This window comes from Chlorocebus sabaeus, unplaced genomic scaffold (assembly GCF_047675955.1).
Source record: "Chlorocebus sabaeus isolate Y175 unplaced genomic scaffold, mChlSab1.0.hap1 unalloc_scaffold_464, whole genome shotgun sequence".
NCBI classification, from domain to species: domain Eukaryota; kingdom Metazoa; phylum Chordata; class Mammalia; order Primates; family Cercopithecidae; genus Chlorocebus; species Chlorocebus sabaeus.
The window spans coordinates 110,185-128,247 of NW_027327775.1; the positions used below are offsets into that span (position 1 = coordinate 110,185).

Genomic DNA, 18,063 nt, shown 5'->3' on the forward strand with positions numbered 1-18,063 from the left:
CCCCACCGCTCAGCCGCCCGACGCGCCATGTGGGCCCTGCGGGCCGCCGTACGCCGGGGACTGCGGCTCTCCAGTGTGGGCCGCGGCCTCCCGGCTCCGAGGGCAGCCGCGCCGTCCTGCCCCGCGCGCGCGCTCGCCGCTGTCGGCCGCAGGGGCCCCGGGAATCCGGAGGGGCCATGGGGCGGAGGGCCGGGTCTGCGGGCGGACGGCGGCCGAAGCCGCGCGGAAGACGACGAGGAGGAGGCGGAAGATGCGGACGAGAACACGGAGGAGGAGCTGCTGCAGGGAGAGCCTCTGCTGCCGGCGGGGACCCAGCGCGTGTGTCTGGTTCACCCTGACGTCAAGTGGGGCCCGGGGAAGCCGCAGATGACGCGAGGTGACCGCGGCGGGGCTTCCAGGACAGAAACGGGAGCTGCAGATCTGGGGGCGGGGCTCTGAGGGGAGGATCTCATAGGTAGAGGCGCAGGGGGCGGGGCTCTGGGGAGAATCTCATAGGTGGAGGCGCAGGGGCGTGGCTCTGCAGGGAGGATTTCATAGGTGGAGATTCGGGGGCGGGGCTCGGGAGAATCAAATGGCGATTCGAGGGCGGAGACCGGGAGATTCATAGGTGGAGACGCAGGACGAGGCTCTGAGGGGAAGAGCTCAGCGGGCGACTTAGGGGCGGGGCTTCATGGGGCGAGGCTCTAAGGAGAGGATCTGATGGGTGGAGATGCAAGGGCGTGGCGTTGAGGGGCGGGGCTCTGAGGGGACGATCTCCTAGGTGGAGATTCAGGGGCGGGGTTCCGTGAGGAGAATCTCATAGGTGGAGGTGCAGGGGCGTGGCTCTGCAGGGAGGCTTTCATAGGCGGGGATTCGGGGCGGGGCTCGAGATTCGTAGGTGGAGACGCAGGGCGGAGCTCTGAGGGGAAGAGCTGAGGTGGTGACGTAGGGGCGGGGCTTCATGGGGCGAGGCTCTAAGGAGAGGATCTGATGGGTGGAGACGCAAGGGCGTGGCATTGAGGGGCGGGGCTCTTAAGGGACGATCTCCTGGATGGTGATGCCGGGGCAGGGCTCTGAGGGGACGATCTCCATGTAGGTGGAGGTACATGGGCGGGGTTCGGGGGAGGAGCCCATGGTGAAAGGGCGGGGCTTCCGGGGAAGAGGGGAGGCTGTCATAGGTGGAGGTGCGTGGGCGGGGCTTCGGGGGGAGGGGCTATGGGGTAAAAGTGCGGGGGCGGAGCTTATGGGGAGGAGCACGTGGGGTGGAGCCCATGGGCTGGGCTGGGCTGGTTCTCACTGATGGGACCCGTTTCTCTTGCCCTGGGTTAGAGGTAGGCACGGTGTGTTTGGGGTCAGGGGAGGGAGGGTGTCCAGTCCCCCCACCCCACTCCCCTAGGAGGAAATGCAAAGGAATACGTCGCTGCATGTGCCAGAGTCTTAAAAACGTTGATTTTTTTTCCCCTTGGAAGCCCCTGTAGTCGATGAATGGTTTTCCTTTACGGGTGTTTTCCAAAATGCTCAGTTCTTGGAACAGCGGAAGCCCCAAACTGCTCGGAACAGCGCGCAGACCTCTTGCCTCTCTCCTCCCAAAACCTGCCCGCGGTTCCTCAGTAATCCCTGAGCACCCCCAGCTCCCCGGTTCCCTGCTGCGCCCTCCTGGAGCCCCAATTCCACGTCAGGCAGGGTCGCCCTCGTGTCCCGCTGTGGCTCCGGCGTCCTTCCCCCGTCAGATTCGTACTTAGAGGACCTACGGGGCACGGAGTCGTATCTGGGACAAACGCCGGCTGGGGGTGCGTTTTCCGGGGACATTGTCTCAAGGACAGGAGGGCTCCCTGGGCAGGTGTGGACGGGGGCCCCGGGCCTACCCCGAAGGGAAGCATCTCTCACGGTGGCCCCTGTGTCCCCGCAGCCGAGTGGCAGGTGGCGGAGGCTACAGCGCTGGTGCACACGCTGGACGGCTGGTCCGTGGCGCAGACAATGGTCGTATCCACCAAATCCCCGGACAGCAAGCTCGTCTTCGGCAAAGGAAACTTCCAACACCTGACAGGTGGGTCCGTCCAGACCTGCTCCTTCCGCAAACCTCCTTTCCTGTCCGCTGCTGCCGAGCACATTCGACCCAGACGCACTGAAGGACGGGGGTCTCGCTGGCCCAGGGGGGAAACGGCCTCTTGGGCTGCCCAGGTGAGCCGGGAACACACACCAGTGGGAGTCGGACGACGCTGAGGCTGCACCTGTGTCGAGACTCACACCCGGCCCTGGAGAGATTTAAACCGGTGAAGGTTAGGTCGGGGCAGTTATAGAGTCCAACAAACAGGGTGGGCAGTGGACCGGCTGTAACCCCACCTGCCCCTGCAGCCCCCGGCCAAATCCTCCTTCTGGGTGGCCCCCGTGTGTAGTCTCTAAGGCCGGGGTCCTGCACGGGACCCTTGCGCTTCCCAGGTTTTTGACCATCCGGCTTACAGTGCAGACTGGGGAAGATGCTGCTCACTTGCCCAGGTGGGGGTCGGTTTCCCTGGGTCACTTGCCCAGGTGGGGGGTCCGCGTCCCTGCCTGACTCACATGCATGTCATCTCCGCCTGGATGTGTTCACCACGTCCGTGTGTGTGTCCCACCAGAATGTGTTCACCATCTGTGTGTCTGTCCACACTGGGATGTGTCCACTGTGCATGTGTGTCTGTGTGTCCCTGTCGGGATGTGTCACACTGTGTGTGTCTGTGTGTTCCACCGGCTGTGTCCACCGTGCATGTGTGTCTGTGTGTCCTTGTCAGAATGTGCTCACCGTGTGTGCGTGTCTGTCCGTCACGATGTGTTTACTGCGTGTGTCTCTGTATGTGTCTGTGTGTGTGTGTCCCGGCTGGGATGTGTTTACTGTGTGTGTGTGTGTCTCTGCGTGTCTGTGTCTGTGTGTCTGTGTCTGTCCCTGTTGGGATGTGTTTACTTTGTGTGTGTCTGTGTGTCTCTGTGTGTCTGTGTCCCTGTGGGGATGTGTTTATTGTGTGTGTGTCTGTGTGTGTGTCTCTGTGTGTGTCAGTGTCTGTCCCTGTTGGGATGTGTTTACTGTGTGTGTGTCTGTGTGTGTGTGTCTGTCCCTGTTGGGATGTGTTTACTGTGTCTGTGTGTGTCTCTGTGTGTGTGTGTGTCTGTGTCTGTCCCTGTTGGGATGTGTTTACTGTGTGTGTCTTTGTGTGTGTCTGTGTCTGTCCCTGTTGGGATGTCTTTACTGTGTGTCTGTGTGTGTCTCTGTGTGTGCATGTCTGTGTCTGTCCCTGTTGGGATGTGTTTACTGTGTGTGTCTTTGTGTGTGTCTGTGTCTGTCCCTGTTGGGATGTGTTTACTGTCTCTGTGTGTGTGTGTGTGTGTGTGTGTCCCTGTTGGGATGTGTTTACTGTGTGTGTGTCCCTGCCGGGATGTCTTCACCGTCTACGTGTGTATGTGTGTCAGACACACAGCCCTACAGACACACCTTCTCCCACACGGACTTCCTGGATCCTGGGTCTCGTGCTGAGGAAGTCGCGGACGCCTGTGACCTGGGCACTCCAAAGGGCATCGTGGGCTCATCCCGCAGTCCAGGGACCTGGACGGCCGGCCTCTGACGGGACCCCCTCTTTCTGTTAGAAAAGATCCGAGGGTCTCCAGACATCACGTGCGTCTTCCTGAACGTGGAGAGGGTGGCAGCCCCGACCAAGGTACCACAGAACGTGGCTGGCTGTGTTTGTCCCGTATTCCGCGTGATGAAGGAGTGGACGCCACAGTGTCCCGCCGCGGGGGGACCGATGGGGACACGGTGGAGTTAAGGCGTGACAGACGTCCTCCTTCCTCTCGGGTTGGCCCCCAGCGCCTGGCCTTCCCCTGCGGCTTCTCAGTTGCTCTCTCCTTTTGTAGAAAGAACTGGAAGCCGCCTGGGGCGTGGAGGTGTTTGACCGCTTCACAGTCGTCCTGCACATTTTCCGGTGCAACGCCCGCACAAGGGAGGCCCGGCTTCAGGTGGCCCTGGCGGAGATCCCGCTGCACAGGTATCGTGACGGGGTACCCGGGCCCCTCCGTTCTGTACACTCACCTGTAGGTCGTTCGGGGGTAGGTGAGGAAGAAAAGCATCGTGGGGGGCTGGGCATGGTGGCTCGCGCCTGTCATCCCAGCACTTTGGGAGGCCGAGACGGGCGGATCACGAGGTCACGAGTGCGAGACCAGCATGGCTAACACGGTGAAACTCCGTATCTATTAAAAATACAAAAAATGGGCCAGGCGTGGTGGCTCAAGCCTGTAATCCCAGCACTTTGGGAGGCCGAGACGGGCGGATCACGAGGTCAGGAGATCGAGACCATCCTGGCTAACACGGTGAAACCCCGTCTCTACTAAAAATACAAAAAACTAGCCGGGCGAGGTGGCAGGTGCCTGTAGTCCTGGCTACTCGGGAGGCTGAGGCAGGAGAATGGCGGGAACCCGGGAGGCGGAGCTTGCAGTGAGCTGAGATCCGGCCACTGCACTCCAGCCTCGGCGACAGAGCGAGACTCCGTCTCAAAAAAAAAACAAAAACAAAAACAAAAAATGAGCTGGGCTTAGTGGCGGGCGCCTGTAGTCCCGGCTACTCGGGAGACTGAGGCAGGAGAATGGCGTGAACCCGGGACGCGGGGCTTGCAGTGAGCCCAGATCGCGCCCCTGCACTCCAGCCTGGGCGACAGAACGAGACTCCGTCTCAAAAAAAAAGAAAAGCACCGTGGGGTCACTCTCTCCGGGGCCTGATGGCCTCGCTTTCCCCGACCGCCCACCCCCAGCTCCCGGCGAAGTAGGTCCCCTCAGCCTGGGACACACGTTAGTCACAGTGTCTGAGCTACATGCAGAGCGGGGGCCCCAGCGCCAGCCCCTCCCTTCCGCCCAGAGGCCCCAGCTCAGTGCCCCCTTCACCTTCGCCACGACCTCTGCTGGGAGGGAGACGTTGTCCGCAGAGCGCGATGTACTCCCATTCCCACTCCAGGTCGAACCTGAAACGGGATGTCGCCCACCTGCACCGGGGAGCCGGCTCGCGCTACATCATGGGATCAGGTAACTCGGCCGCGTCCCAGGGCGTCCTGGGAATGCGGTCGCGTCCGTCCGCGGCAGCCACCCTCAGCCCTGGAAGATGCCGACAGGGTGGGGGCCGGCTGGGGGCTCGTCTCCTGGTAGCGTTTGAGGAGATAGGAGATGATGGTGGTTCTTTGAGGTTGTGCCCAAATAGGGAGTCACAAACCGGGGATTTAAACAGCAGAAACCTCTGCTCTCCCATCCTGGAGACCAAAAGTCTGAGATCAAGGTGAGGACAGGGCCGCGCTCCCTCCAGAGGCTCCTTCTGCCTCTCCCAGCTCCTGGGGGCTCCAGGTGTCCCTGGGCTTGTGGCCGCATCACTCCAGTCTCTGCCTCCGTCTCCACGTGGCCTCCTCCTCTGTGTCTGTGTCTCTTCTGTCTCTTAGGAGGACACCTGTCATTGCATTCAGGGCCTGCCCTAATCCAGGATCATCTCATTTCTAGATCCTTCACTTAGGACAAACACCGTATTTCTGAATAAGGTCCCATTCACCGGTTCTGGGAATTAGGATGTGGACAGAGCTTTTAGGACGACCACAGTTCCGTCCACTACAATTGTATCCAGTTCCCTCCGGGGGGTCTTGGGGAGGCTCCTTCTGCCTCTCCCAGCTCCTGGGGGCTCCCGGCGTCCCTGGGCGTGTGGCCGCATCACTCCAGTCTCTGCCTCTTAGGACACAGGTCTTTGCCTTAGGGCCCACCCTAACCTAGGGTGGCATCTTGAGATCCTACAAAGAGCATATTTCCAAATCAGGTCCCATTCCCAGGTTCTGGGACTTCGGATGTGGAAGGGGCGTCCCTGAGCCCCACTCCCAGTGACGTCCCGGGCCGGGCCCCGGTCGGAGGCCTCCGTAGTGCTCAGGCCTTTCCTTTCTCCCCGAGTCACGGGAAGCCCTCGTCGGCCTCACAGGGTGGACGCCCGGAGGCGAGATCCCGTTCCGCCGAGCAGAGCGCTTTGTCATGGAACGGGGCAGCGTCGGGGCCGCTGCTGGGGAAGGCAGCCGGGCCCCCAGATGCCCGGGCCCTCGCGGACCCTCGGCGGCACCCCCTGCTCTTGCGTGGCTCAACGCCTCCCCATCTTGGCTGCTTTTAGGAGAGTCCTTCATGCAGGTGCAGCAGCGTCTCCTGAGAGAGAAGGAGGCCAAGATCCGGAAGGCCCTGGACAGGCTTCGTAAGAAGAGGCACCTCCTCCGGCAGCAGCGGACGAGGCGGGAGTTCCCCGTGGTCTCCGTGGTGGGGTACACCAACTGCGGTGAGCACCCCGGGGAGGACTCGCCCAGGGAGGGGTTCCCCGGTGTCCGCGTGGGGTGCACCAGCTGCGGCGAGAACTTGCCCAGGAGAGGGGCTCCCCATGGTCTCTCTGGTGGGGTACACCAGGGCCGTGGTGAGGACGCCGTCTACCCCGTCCCACTATCCAGAGCATTACCACCCCGTCTACACCACAGGCTTCCCTCCGTCTACACCGTCCTCCTGTCTACACCATCACCTTCCCTCTGTCTACACCGTCCTGTCTACACCATCACCACTGCCTCGTCTATACCACCACCTGTCTACACAATCCACCCGTCTACACCACAGCGTTCCCTTTGTCTACACCGTCCTCCTGTCTACACCATCACCTTCCCTCTGTCTATACTGTCCTGTCTACACCATCACCACTGCCTCGTCTATACCACCACCTGTCTACACAATCCACCCGTCTGCACCACAGCATCCCCTTCGTCTACACCATCCTCCCAGCCACAGCAGCACCACCCCCTCTCTACCATCCCACCATCTACGCCATTGCCAGATCTACCCAGACGACCCCACTCCCATCCACGCCTTCACACACATGGTCTACACCACCAGCTCCCGTGTCCACACCGCGGCCCTGCTGCATCGGCCTGAGAGCAGCGACGGTGGCTTCGTCCCACGCGTCGTGGCCGGCTTGGGGGTGCCCGAGGGGCTCAGGGACCGTGTAGCCCGGGATGCGGCCACCCAGGAGGGTGCCATGGTCTCCATTCGGAGGGCCCGGGTGCCGCGTCAGGGGTGGGACACGAGGGTCTCTGCAGCGCCCTGACCTCCACGCCCTCCTAGGGAAGACCACGCTGATCAAGGCACTGACGGGCGATGCCGCCATCCGGCCGCAGGACCAGCTGTTTGCCACGCTGGACGTCACGGCCCACGCGGGTGCGCTGCCGTCACGCATGACCGTCCTGTACGTGGACACCATCGGCTTCCTCTCCCAGCTGCCGCATGGCCTCATCGAGTCCTTCTCTGCCACCCTGGAAGACGTGGCTCACTCGGTGAGTGCGGGAACGCCAGGGGCCGGGCGCTCGGACACCCACTCGGCCCAGGGGCCAGGCACTCGGACACCCAGTCAGCCAGGGGCCGGGCGCTCGGACACCCACTCGGCCCAGGGGCCAGGCACTCGGACACCCAGTCAGCCAGGGGCCGGGCGCTCGGACACCCACTCGGCCCAGGGGCCGGGCGCTCGGACACCCACTCGGCCCAGGGGCCGGGCACTCGGACACCCGCACAGCAAAGGGCTGGGTGCTCGGACACCCACAGAACTCGGGGCCAGAACAACACCTGTCTCCTGGGGCTGAGACCGAGTGTCCCCCAAGCCTGCCATGCCCCGGGCAGAGGCTGAGCGGTGGCCCCAGCCTCACCAACACTCAGGGCCGTGTTCGTGCCGCGTGAGCCCGTGCAGAAACAGGAAGCCTCGACCCCCTGGGCTCCAGCGATCCTCCCACCTCAGCCTCCTCAGTAGCTGAGACCACAGGCGCGCACAACCAGGCCTGGCTCATGTTTGTATTTCGTGTACAAACTGTCTCACTCTCTTGCCCAGGCCGGTCTCCAGCTTCTTGCCTCAAGCCACCTCCCACAGTGCTGGGGTTGCAGGAAAAACATTATTTGTATTAAGTGCATCCAAACAAACAGAAAGGAGACGTGGATACCCCAGCCATATACGTGGTAGAAGTAGACACGGCTGTTTTCCTCCCTGCGTTTTTCATATTTTGTATCAGGAACCTGCCCGTAAGAGGTTTTAAATGCGAGAAAAAGCATCCTTTAAAGACGAAAGATCTGACGGGGGGATGAAGCTGCCCAAAGCTCTGAAGACCCACTGGGTGGGCGGGGGGTGGTGTCATCATACACGGCACCCCCTCGTGCGTGGGTCTGGGGGTGCAGAGCTGCTGCCTGTGGCGTGGAAGGCCGGTCCTGGGGTGTCCGAGCGGCCTGCACACAGGGGTACCTCCCACTCCCAGCCTGTCGTGGGGAGCTCGTGCCAGCCCCTCTCCCGGGCCGGTCTGCAAGCTTGGGGTTGGACACCAGGAGCTTCGCAGCTCTGACCGCACGGCCCGGCCCGCAGGATCTCATCGTGCACGTGAGGGACGTGAGCCACCCCGAGGCGGAGCTCCAGAAACGCAGCGTTCTGTCCACACTGCACAGCCTGCAGCTGCCCGCCCCGCTCCTGGACTCCATGGTGGAGGTTCACAACAAGGTGGACCTCGTGCCCGGGTGAGTGCGGCCCTGGTGCCCGCAAGCGTCTCCTTCCCCTGCATGCACTGGAGCCAGGTGGGGAGATGCCCCGTGTCCTCCTCTGACCCACAGCGGTGGCAGCCGAGACACAGGGTGTGCCCCAGGCTGTACCCCGTGGGCAGCGGACTCCTGGGCAGGACCCTGATTTTGTCCGGCCGCCCTGAGGCTGAGCGGGGCCTGTGGCATCCCCACCCCGGCAGGTACAGCCCCACGGAACCGAATGCCGTGCCCGTGTCTGCCCTGCTGGGCCACGGGCTCCAGGAGCTGAAGGCTGAGCTCGATGCGGCCATTTTGAAGGCGACCGGGAGACAGATCCTCACTCTCCGCGTGAGGCTCGCCGGGGCCCAGCTCAGGTGAGCGGCCTGCCGGGACAGGAGACGGGATGGTGCTGTGGATGTGCCTGTCTCTGCCTCTGAGACAGGCTTTTGGTGGGTACGAAAAGAGCTGTGGGATCCCCCGAGAGCTTTAGGATGTCCAGACGCGATGAATGGGTTTGCATCAAATGGATGTTTGTGACTGCATACAACAGGTGCCTAGCCTGTGCTGACAGTTGAGGGATGTAGGTCTCCCTACCGATAAGCAAGGGAGCTCCAGCTGGATGCAGCGGCACAGGCCTGTAACCCCAAGACTTTGGGAGGCCAAGGCAGGAGGATTGCTTGAGCTGAGGAGTTTGAGGCCAGCCTGGGCAGCACAGTGAGATCCCATCTCTACAGAGAATAAACAGTTACGCCAGGCGCGGTGGCTCACGCCTGTAAAATCCCAACACTTCGGGAGGCTGACACAGACGCAGGCCGATCACCCGAGGTCAGGAGTTCGAGGAACCAGCCTGGCCCACTAGGTGAAACCCCGTCTCCAGTAAAAACACAACACTTAGCCAGGCTGGTGGCGGGCGCCTTTCATCCCAGCTGCTCAGGAGGCCGAGGCAGGAGAGTTGCTGGAACCCAGAAGGCCGAGGTTGCAGTGAGCTGAGATTGCATCACTGCCCTGCAACCTGGGCGACAGATGGAGACTCCGTCTCAAAAAAAGAATAGCAGCTGATGGAGGCACACACCTGTCGTCCCACCTACTTGGGAGGCTGAGGTGGGAGGATGGCTTGAGCCCAGGAGGTTGAGGCTGCCGTGAGCCATGACCGCACCACTGCACTCCAGCCTGGACTACAGAGCAAGACCCCATCTTAAAAAAAAAAAAAACGAGCGCAGTGGCTCACGCCTGTCATCCCAGCACTTTGGGAGGCCGAGGCGTGTGGATCATGAGGTCAGGAGATTGAGACCATCCTGGTTAACAGAGAGAAACCCCGTCTCTACTAAAAAATACAAAAAACGAGCCGGGCGAGGCGGCAGGCACCTGTAGTCCCAGTTACTCGAGAGGCCGAGGCAGGAGAATGGCATGAACTTGGGAGGCGGAGGTTGCAGTGAGCCGAGATCGCACCCCTGCCCTCCAGCCTGGGCGACAGAGCGAGACTCTGTCCTACAAAAAAAAACGAAGGGAAACAGAACAGTGTGATGAATGAATAGTTTGGGCTAAGCTCTTTTTAGCATCATTTACCGTGAAACTAAGTAAATACTTACAGGTTCTGCTTGTTTCCGTACAACGCTTGTCTGTCCGCAGCTGGCTGTATAAGGAGGCCACGGTTCAGGACGTGGACGTGATCCCTGAGGACGGGGCGGCCGACGTGACGGTCATCATCAGCGACTCCGCCTACGGCAAATTCCGGAAGCTCTTTCCAGGATGAACGGACCCCCGCGGAGGCCTGGGGAGCTGTGGCATTGCTGCTGTGTGTCGGGTGCAGCCGGGTGCCCCCTCGCTGGCTCTGGGCCCGCCTTGTTCCCAGCCATTTGCTGGGATGAACGCGCAGGCTGGTGTCACGGCCACGGCGCCCCAAAGCGGGTCTCGCCCGAGCGTCCACTCCACACGATTCCAGCGGGCCCTCGGTGCCTGCTGTGACCTGGCTCCCCTCGGAATGTCTCCGTAGCAGGACATTAAACCTGTGTTTTGACTTCCGTGAGCGGCATTTCTAGTTCCTCCTGCACTTGCCGTGAGCCGTGGCCCTGGTGGGCACCGAATGGCCCCTCGGCCCGGCTGTGTTCACACACGGCCTCATTTCCCATGGTGGCGTCAGGGAAATGACTAAAAATGAGGTTTCCCAGCAGCAGAGAGAACCGTTCCACAAAAGTAGAAGGGAATAAAAGAGTTTTATTAAAGAAGAAACTTCAAACCAGACCAGGACATGTGTCACAGCCCATCCGCTAAGAGATGCAGAGAGGACAGACAGACAGGACAGACCCCAGGGTTTCCCGATGGGGATTCGGGGCCGGTGGAAGTCAGAGAGGTTCCCTGCAACTTCGGCGTCTCCGCAGGCCCTTCCCGAGCCCTGATCCAGCAGAGTCGTGGGGCTGACGTAGCCGCTGGGTGCGCCCCAGGACTGCGTGTTTCTGGGTCTGGGGCACCTTCATTTCCCCATTTCCCCGGTGGCAACCGGGTACCAAAAGCAGAAGCGGGTTTTTGGAAAATGAGTCATTAGGTCCCAAAGAGAACCTATTCCAGCATGGACTGGATAACCCTCTTGAGGACCATCCTGAGAAATTCTGACGCCTGCTGTTACACCATGAAATAAACGGGAGACCTCCTCGGGAAAGGGGAAGAAAAATGGTGGCTGCTGTCCTCCGTGGCTGAGAAGTTGAACCAGCAGCTCCAACAAGCGACATGTAGAAAATGACGTATAGGCCGGGCGTGGTGGCTCTCGCCCGTCATCCCAGCAACTTTGTGAGGCCAAGGCGGGCAGATCACTTGAGGTCAGGAGTTCAAGACCAGCCTGGGCAACACGGTGAAACCCTGTCTCTACTGAAAATACAAAACAATTAGCCGGGTGTGATGGTACGAGCGTGTAGTCCCAGCTACTCGGGAGGCTGAGGCAGGAGAATTCCTGGAACCCGGGAGGTGGAGGTTGCAGTGAGCCGGGATCGCACCACTGCACTCCGGCCTGGGCAACAAGAGCAAAACTCTTGGGAATTTGAGACCACATTGTGAAACATGGAGAAATCCCGTCTCTACCAAAAATACAAAAATTAGCCGGGCATGGGGGTGTGCCCCTGGAGTCCCAGCTACTCGGGAGGCTGAGGTGAGAGGATCACTTGAGCCCCGGGGGTTGAGGCTGAGTGAGCTGTGACTGCGTCACTGCACTCCAGCCTGGGTGACAGAGCAAGACCCTGTCCCTAAAAACTAAAGAAATACTGGCGACCGGGCGCGGTGGCTCACGCCTGTCATCCCAGCACTTTGGGAGGCTGAGGCGGGTGGATCACCTGAGGTCAGGAGTTCGAGACCAGCCTGGCTAACATGGTGAAACCCCGTCTCTACTAAAAATACAAAAATTAGCTGGACGTGGTGGCGGGTGCCTACAATCCCAGCTACTCGGGAGGCTGAGGCAGGAGAATCGTTTGAACCCGGGAGGCGGAGGTTGCAGTGAACCAAGATGGTGCCACTATGCTCCAGCCTGGGCAACAAGAGCGAAACTGTCTCAAAAAAATATATATATACACACACACATATATACATATATATGTATATACACACACCATATATACACACACACATATACACACATATATGTATATACACACACTATATATACACACACATATATATGTATATACACACTATACACACACATACATATACATACACATATGTATATACACACACACCATATATACACACACATATATGTATATACACACATATGTACACACACCATATACATACACATATATGTATATACACACTATACACACACACATACACATATATATACATATATATGTATATACACACGCACACACACATATACACACATACATATACTAGGCTTTGGTGTGAGAGCAGCCGAGGGGCTGCCTGGCTTGCACAGGGCAGGCTGGCCCCTAAGTGGGTGGTTGTCCTGTTCGTAATTAGTGAGCTGTGGGAGGTCAGTGTTTCCCTGGATCTGCAAGGGGTCCAGACGCCACAGCAAGGAGAATACAGAAATAAAAACACATATTTCGGGCTGCCATGGTGGTTCCTGCCTGTCATCCCAGCATTTTGGGAGGATGAAGTGGGAGGATCACTTGAGGCCAGGAGTTCCACAGCAACCGGGCCAACAGAGCGAGAGCCCATCTCTATTTTTTTTTTTTTTTTTGAGATAAGTCTCGCTCTGTGACCCAGGCTGGGTTGCGGTGGCAGGATGTCCGCTCAATGCAAGCTCCGCCTCCCGGGTTCCAGCGATTCGCCTGCCTCAGCCTCCCGAGGAGCTGGGATGACAGGCACCTGCCAACATGCCCGGCTCATTTTTGTCTTTTTAGTAGAGTTTGGGTTTCACCATGTTGGTGAGACTGGTCTTGAACTTTTGAACCTGTGATCCGCCCGCCTCGGCCTCCCAAAGTGCTGGGATCAGGCGTGAGCCACCGCGCCCGACCACCCCATCTCTATTTTAAAAAAAAAAAGGAAGAAAAATAAAACATATTATCGGTCCTATGATCCCCAATATTTGGCCCCAACAAAGTCACGGTACTTGGAAGTAGGGGGTGAAACTTCAGCCGCCGCGTCCTGAACCCCCACATCAGCACCAAAGCAGCTTCTGGTTGAGAGCGATGACGTCCCCGACGAAGCTGTCCGCTCCGATGAAGTCGCCCGCGATGACGTTGGTGCAGCGTGAGCCCGGCCCCGGGCGCTGCTCTCGGACCCACGCGCTCAGCCGGGGAAGGTTGGGCAGCGTCATCTTCTCCAGGGACTCGGACGGGTGCGCGAGGACGTACTGCAGGTTCTCCGTGAGGTTGGTGCCGGCCACGAACAAGCCTCCTGCAACAGGGCGGTGGGGGACGGGTTTACACCGTCGGGTGCCTCGTCTGCCCGTTGATCCCTCCTAGTCACATGGCTGGAGGTTCAGATCTCAGGAATTTCAGTTGGAAAGCATCACATCCAACAAGGAAATCAGGGGAACTTCGGTGGTGGGTGGTGCCGGGCGCGGTGGCTCACGCCTGTCATCCTAGTGCTTTAGGAGGCCGAGGCGGGCGGATCACCTGAGGTCAGGAGTTTGAGACCAGCCTGACCAACATGGAGAAACCTTATCTCTACTAAAAATACAGAATCAGGGGCGTGGTGGCAGGTGCCTGTTATCCCAGCTACTCGGGAGGCTGAGGCAGGAGAATTGCTTGGACCCGGGAGGCGGAGGTTGCAGTGAGCCGAGATCGCACCACTGCACTCCAGCCTGGGCAACGAGCGAAACTCCGTCCCCCCAGAAAAACAAACACAAACGTGGTGGGTGGTGAACAACCCCAAAGATGTTCACGTCCTAATCCCACGTGGGAGACGGAATAATGGCCCCAAAGACGTCCACGTCCTAATCCCACGTGGGAGACGGAATAATGGCCCCAAAGACGTCCACGTCCTAATCCCACGTGGGAGACGGAATAATGGCCCCAAAGACGTCCACGTCCTAATCCCACGTGGGAGACGGAATAATGGCCCCAAAGACGTCCACGTCCTAATCCCACGTGGGAGACGGAATAATGGCCCCAAAGACGTCCACGTCCTAATCCCACGTGGGAGACGGAATAATGGCCCCAAAGACGTCCACGTCCTAACCCCACGTGGGAGACGGAATAATGGCCCCAAAGACGTCCACATCCTAATCCCCATGTGGGAGACGGAATAATGGCCCCAGAGATGTCCACGTTCCTATCCCATGTGATACACAGAGAAGAATGCTGTTGTCTGAGGCACTAAGTCTGTGCCGTCTGTTATGAGGCTTACAGAGAGGGCTGACATTGACCAGTGATTCTCTAAGTGGAGCCTCTGCAATAATTAGAAATGCGCATGTTCGGGCTCCACGGAGATCTGCTGAGCCACAATCTCTGGGGGCAGAGGGATGCGGACTGCAAGCTGTGTTTGCAGAAGCTGCCCCAGACGTCCGTTCCAGTGCCCATGTTGACCAGCTGGACTGACTCCACGGCCAGCGACAGCAGAGTCAACAGACATTTATGGCCAAGTTCCATGAGTGGTTTTTAACGGTTATTTCTAGGCTGGGCACAGTGGCTCACGCCTGTCACCCCAGCGCTTTGGGAGGTTGAGGCCAGGGGATCATGTAAGGTTAGGAGTTCAAGACCAGCCTGACCAACCGGCTGAAACCCTTTCTCTAGTAAAAATACACCAAAAAATTAGCCAGGCGTGGTGGTGGCAGGTGCCTGTAATTCCAGCTCGGGAGGCTGAGGTAGGAGAATCGCTTGAACCCGGGAGGTGGAGGTTAAAATGAGCCGAGATCGCGCCACTGCACTCCAGCCTGGGTGACAGAGCAAGACTCTGTCTCAAAAAAAAAAAAAAAAAAAAAGGCCAGGAGTGGTGGCTTACGCCCGTAATCCCAGCACTCTGGGAGGCTGAGGCAGGCAGATCAACTGAGGTAGGGAGTTCGAGACCAGCCTGACCAACATGGAGAAACCCCGTCTCTACTCAAAATGTAAAAATAAAAAAATTAGCTGGGCGTGGTGGGAAGCTGAAGCAGGAGAATCGCTTGAACCCAGGAGGCGGAGGTTGCAGTGAGCCGAGATCGCGCCACTCCACTCCAGCCTGGGCGACAAGAGCAAGACTCCGTTTAAAAAAAAAAAAAGAGACATCCGTGAAGTCTCTAACCTGGTTCACGTGTGAGGGCGAGAGACCAAGTTGACAAAAGCTGCTCCTTTGCCCGGCCGGTGAGCTGGGTTTTACGCTGACCCCGTGGGGTGCAGCAGGACCGAGACGGCTGCACCTGCCACCATCCCCTCGGGGAGGACCTTCCTCCCTCCAACCCTCGGGCTCCTGCCAGTGCTGCCTGCACCTCACAGCCCCTCAGTGGCTCTCTTACAAAAATTGTGCTGAAATTCACATACTAGAAAGTTACCTTTTTTTTTTTTTTCCAAGACAGAGTCTCACTCTGTCACCCGGGCTGGAGTGCAGTGGTGTGATCTCGGCTCACTGCAAGCTCCACCTCCCAGGTCCACGCCATTCTCCTGCCTCAGCCTCCCGAGGAGCTGGGAATACAGGCGCCCACCACCTCGCCCGGCTCATTCTTTTGTATTTTTACTAGAGATGGGGTTTTACCAGACCGGTTGCAAACTCCTGATCTCAAGTAAACCACCTGCCTCAGCCTCGCAAACTGCTGGGATGACAGGCGTGAGCCACTGTTCCTGGCCAAAATTCACGATTTTAAATGGCACAACTCAGCTTGACCCCAGAAGTTTTGTTTTGTTTTGTTTTTGAGAGAGAGTCTCACCCTGTCACCCAGGCTGGAGTGCAATGGCGTGATCTCGGCTCACTGCAACCTCCGCCTCCTGGGTTCAAGCGATTCTCCTGCCTGAGTCTCCTGAGTAGCTGGGATTACAGGCACCTGCCACCATGCCCGGCTAATTTTTGTATTTTCTGTTTGGTTTTGAGATGGAGTCTCGCTTTGTTGCTCAGGCTGGAGCGCAGTGGTGCAATCACGGCTCACTATAAACTCTGTCTCCCAGGTCCAAGCATTTCTCCAGCCTCAGCCTCCCGAGTAGCTGGGACCACAGGCGCCGCCACCTCGCCCGGCTAGTTTTTTGTATTTTTAGGAGAGACGGGGTTTCACCGTGTTAGCCAGGCTGCTCTCGGTCTCCTGACCTCGTGATCCACCTGCCTCGGCCTCCCAAAGTGCTGCGATGACAGGCGTGAGCCACCGCGCCCGGCCAGTCCTGGGTGCTTTTTAAGTAAACATGAGGTTTTATCACATTGGTCAGGCTGGTCTCGAACTCCCGACCTCAGGTGATCCGCCTGTCAGGCCTCTGAGCCCAAGCTAAGCCATCGTATCCCCTGTGACCTGCACGTACCCATCCCGATGGCCTGAAGCAACTGAAGATCCACAAAAGAAGTGAAAATCGCCTTAACGGATGACGTTCCACCACTGTGATTTGTTCCTGCCCCACCCTAAGTGACCTATGTTCTTTATCATCTCCCCCACCCTTAAGAATTTTCTTCGTAATTCTCCCCACCTATGAGAAAGTACTTTGTGAGATCCACTGCCTGTCCCAAGACCTCTAAGAACGAATGGCAATCCCAGCACCCTTCGCTGACTCCTTTTTCGGACTCAGCCCGCCTGCACCCAGGTGAAATCAACACCAGCCTGTGCGGTGATCTCTTCACGCCACACACGAAACAGCGCCCGCCTCGGCCTCCCAAAGTGCCGGGATTACAGGTGCAGGCTTAACCACGCCCAGCCCCTGGATTCCTTTTAAATGGTTTTCACGTCAAAGTGAAGGCAGATCCACGTGGACCCGGCCTCCAGCAGGGCGTCCAGGAGGCCGTGTGGAATCCACCCCCACGAGGCGCGCCCTGGTACCTGGGCGGCCGCAGCTCTTCATGGTCTCCAGGTAGCGGATGAGGGCCTCGGTCTTCACCGTGTTTCCCCACCAGTAGGGGATTCCTGGCCACAGCTCGCAGTGCCGGCCCAGGGAGCTCTCGTCCTCATAGGAGACGATGACCTGCTGGCCCCGGGACCACAGCTGCCGCAGCGTCGGCAGCTCCTGCAAGGGACCAGAGTTAAGGGGCGTGGGGGAGAGAGGAGAGCCGGGGACACGGGGGGCACCCGGGAGAGAGGAAGGCCGGGATGTGGGGACGCCGGAGAGGGAGGACGGCCCAACATGTGAGTATAAACCGAAAACGAAATTCTGGCCGGCCGCGGTGGCTCACGCCTGTCATCCCAGCACTCTGGGAGGCCGAGGCGGGTGGATCAGCTGAAGTCAGGAGTTTGAGACCAGCCTGGTTTATATGGTGGAACTCCGTCTCTACTAAAGATACAAAACCTAGCCAGGCCTGGTGGCGGGCGCCTGTAGTCCCAGCGACTCAGGAGGCTGAGGCAGGAGAATCGTTCGAACCCGGGAGGTGGAGGCTGCAGTGAGCTGAGATGGCGCCCCTGCACTCCAGCCTGGGAGACAGAGCGAGACTCAGTATCAAAAAAATGTTTTTTTTTATTTTAAAAATGTTTTAAAAGGAACATTTGTAGCCAGGAACAGACGTGCACACAGGGGGCCCCGTGTACAGAGCGGGGCAGGCACGTGTCTCTGCCGTCCTGAGGCTGCTGTCTGGGCTCCCGTGTGCCGGCAGCCCTGGGGAAACCACGCAGACCCTGACCGGGGGTGGGGGCTCCATGGAGCCAGGAACATGCTGTGTGTGTGTGTGTGTGTGTGTGTGTGTGTGTGTGTGTGTGTGTACTTTTTTTTTTTTTTTTGAGACAGTCTCGCTCTGTCGTCCAGGCCGGAATGCAATGGCGCGATCTCGGCTCACTGCACCTCCACCTCCCGAGTTCAAGCAATTCTCCCACCTCAGCCTCCTGAGTAGCTGGGATGACAGGCGCCCGCCACCACGCCCAGCTGATTTTTGTATTTTTAGTAGAGACGGGGTTTCACCATGTTGGCCAGGCTGGTCTCGATCTCCTGACCACATGATCCACCCGTCTCGGCCTCCCAAAGTGCTGGGATGACA

General features: G+C 58.9%; 2 protein-coding genes across 7 annotated transcripts in view; one reads left to right on the forward strand and one right to left on the reverse strand.

The window, feature by feature from the left end:
• On the forward strand, window positions 1-10,559 carry GTPBP6 (GTP binding protein 6 (putative)). Its single transcript, XM_037986278.2, has 10 exons — window positions 1-376; window positions 1,889-2,026; window positions 3,595-3,665; window positions 3,862-3,992; window positions 4,952-5,019; window positions 6,128-6,286; window positions 7,114-7,322; window positions 8,390-8,538; window positions 8,760-8,912; window positions 10,168-10,559. The coding sequence occupies exons 1-10, from the start codon at window positions 28-30 to the stop codon at window positions 10,289-10,291; spliced, it is 1,551 nt and encodes a 516-aa protein (XP_037842206.2). The 5' UTR covers window positions 1-27; the 3' UTR covers window positions 10,292-10,559.
• The window catches only part of PLCXD1 (phosphatidylinositol specific phospholipase C X domain containing 1), a 38,472-nt gene continuing 21,805 nt past the window's right edge, over window positions 1,397-18,063 (reverse strand). For 5 of the 6 annotated variants that reach the window (XM_037986272.2, XM_037986273.2, XM_073014223.1 and 2 more), the window contains exons 6-10: window positions 16,922-17,105; window positions 10,128-13,389; window positions 4,882-6,394; window positions 3,443-4,194; window positions 1,397-2,234 (exon numbers count right to left, since the gene is read on the reverse strand). In XM_037986272.2, the coding sequence (XP_037842200.2) occupies window positions 13,151-13,389; window positions 16,922-17,105 (423 nt within the window). In that variant the 3' untranslated portion in view covers window positions 1,397-2,234; window positions 3,443-4,194; window positions 4,882-6,394; window positions 10,128-13,150. The remainder of the gene's footprint in view (window positions 2,235-3,442; window positions 4,195-4,881; window positions 6,395-10,127; window positions 13,390-16,921; window positions 17,106-18,063) is intronic. The other variant, XM_073014222.1, reaches the window with a different exon arrangement.

What these genes read in the sequence shown, in the direction of transcription:
- GTPBP6 (XM_037986278.2), top strand. Translation starts at nt 28, where the DNA reads ATGTGGGCCCTGCGGGCCGCCGTACGCCGGGGACTGCGGCTCTCCAGT. An exon ending in GGGTGGCAGCCCCGACCAAG is followed by an intron (nt 3,666 to 3,861) that starts GTACCACAGAAC and finishes CTCCTTTTGTAG; the next exon opens with AAAGAACTGGAAGCCGCCTG. An exon ending in CTCGCCGGGGCCCAGCTCAG is followed by an intron (nt 8,913 to 10,167) that starts GTGAGCGGCCTG and finishes GTCTGTCCGCAG; the next exon opens with CTGGCTGTATAAGGAGGCCA.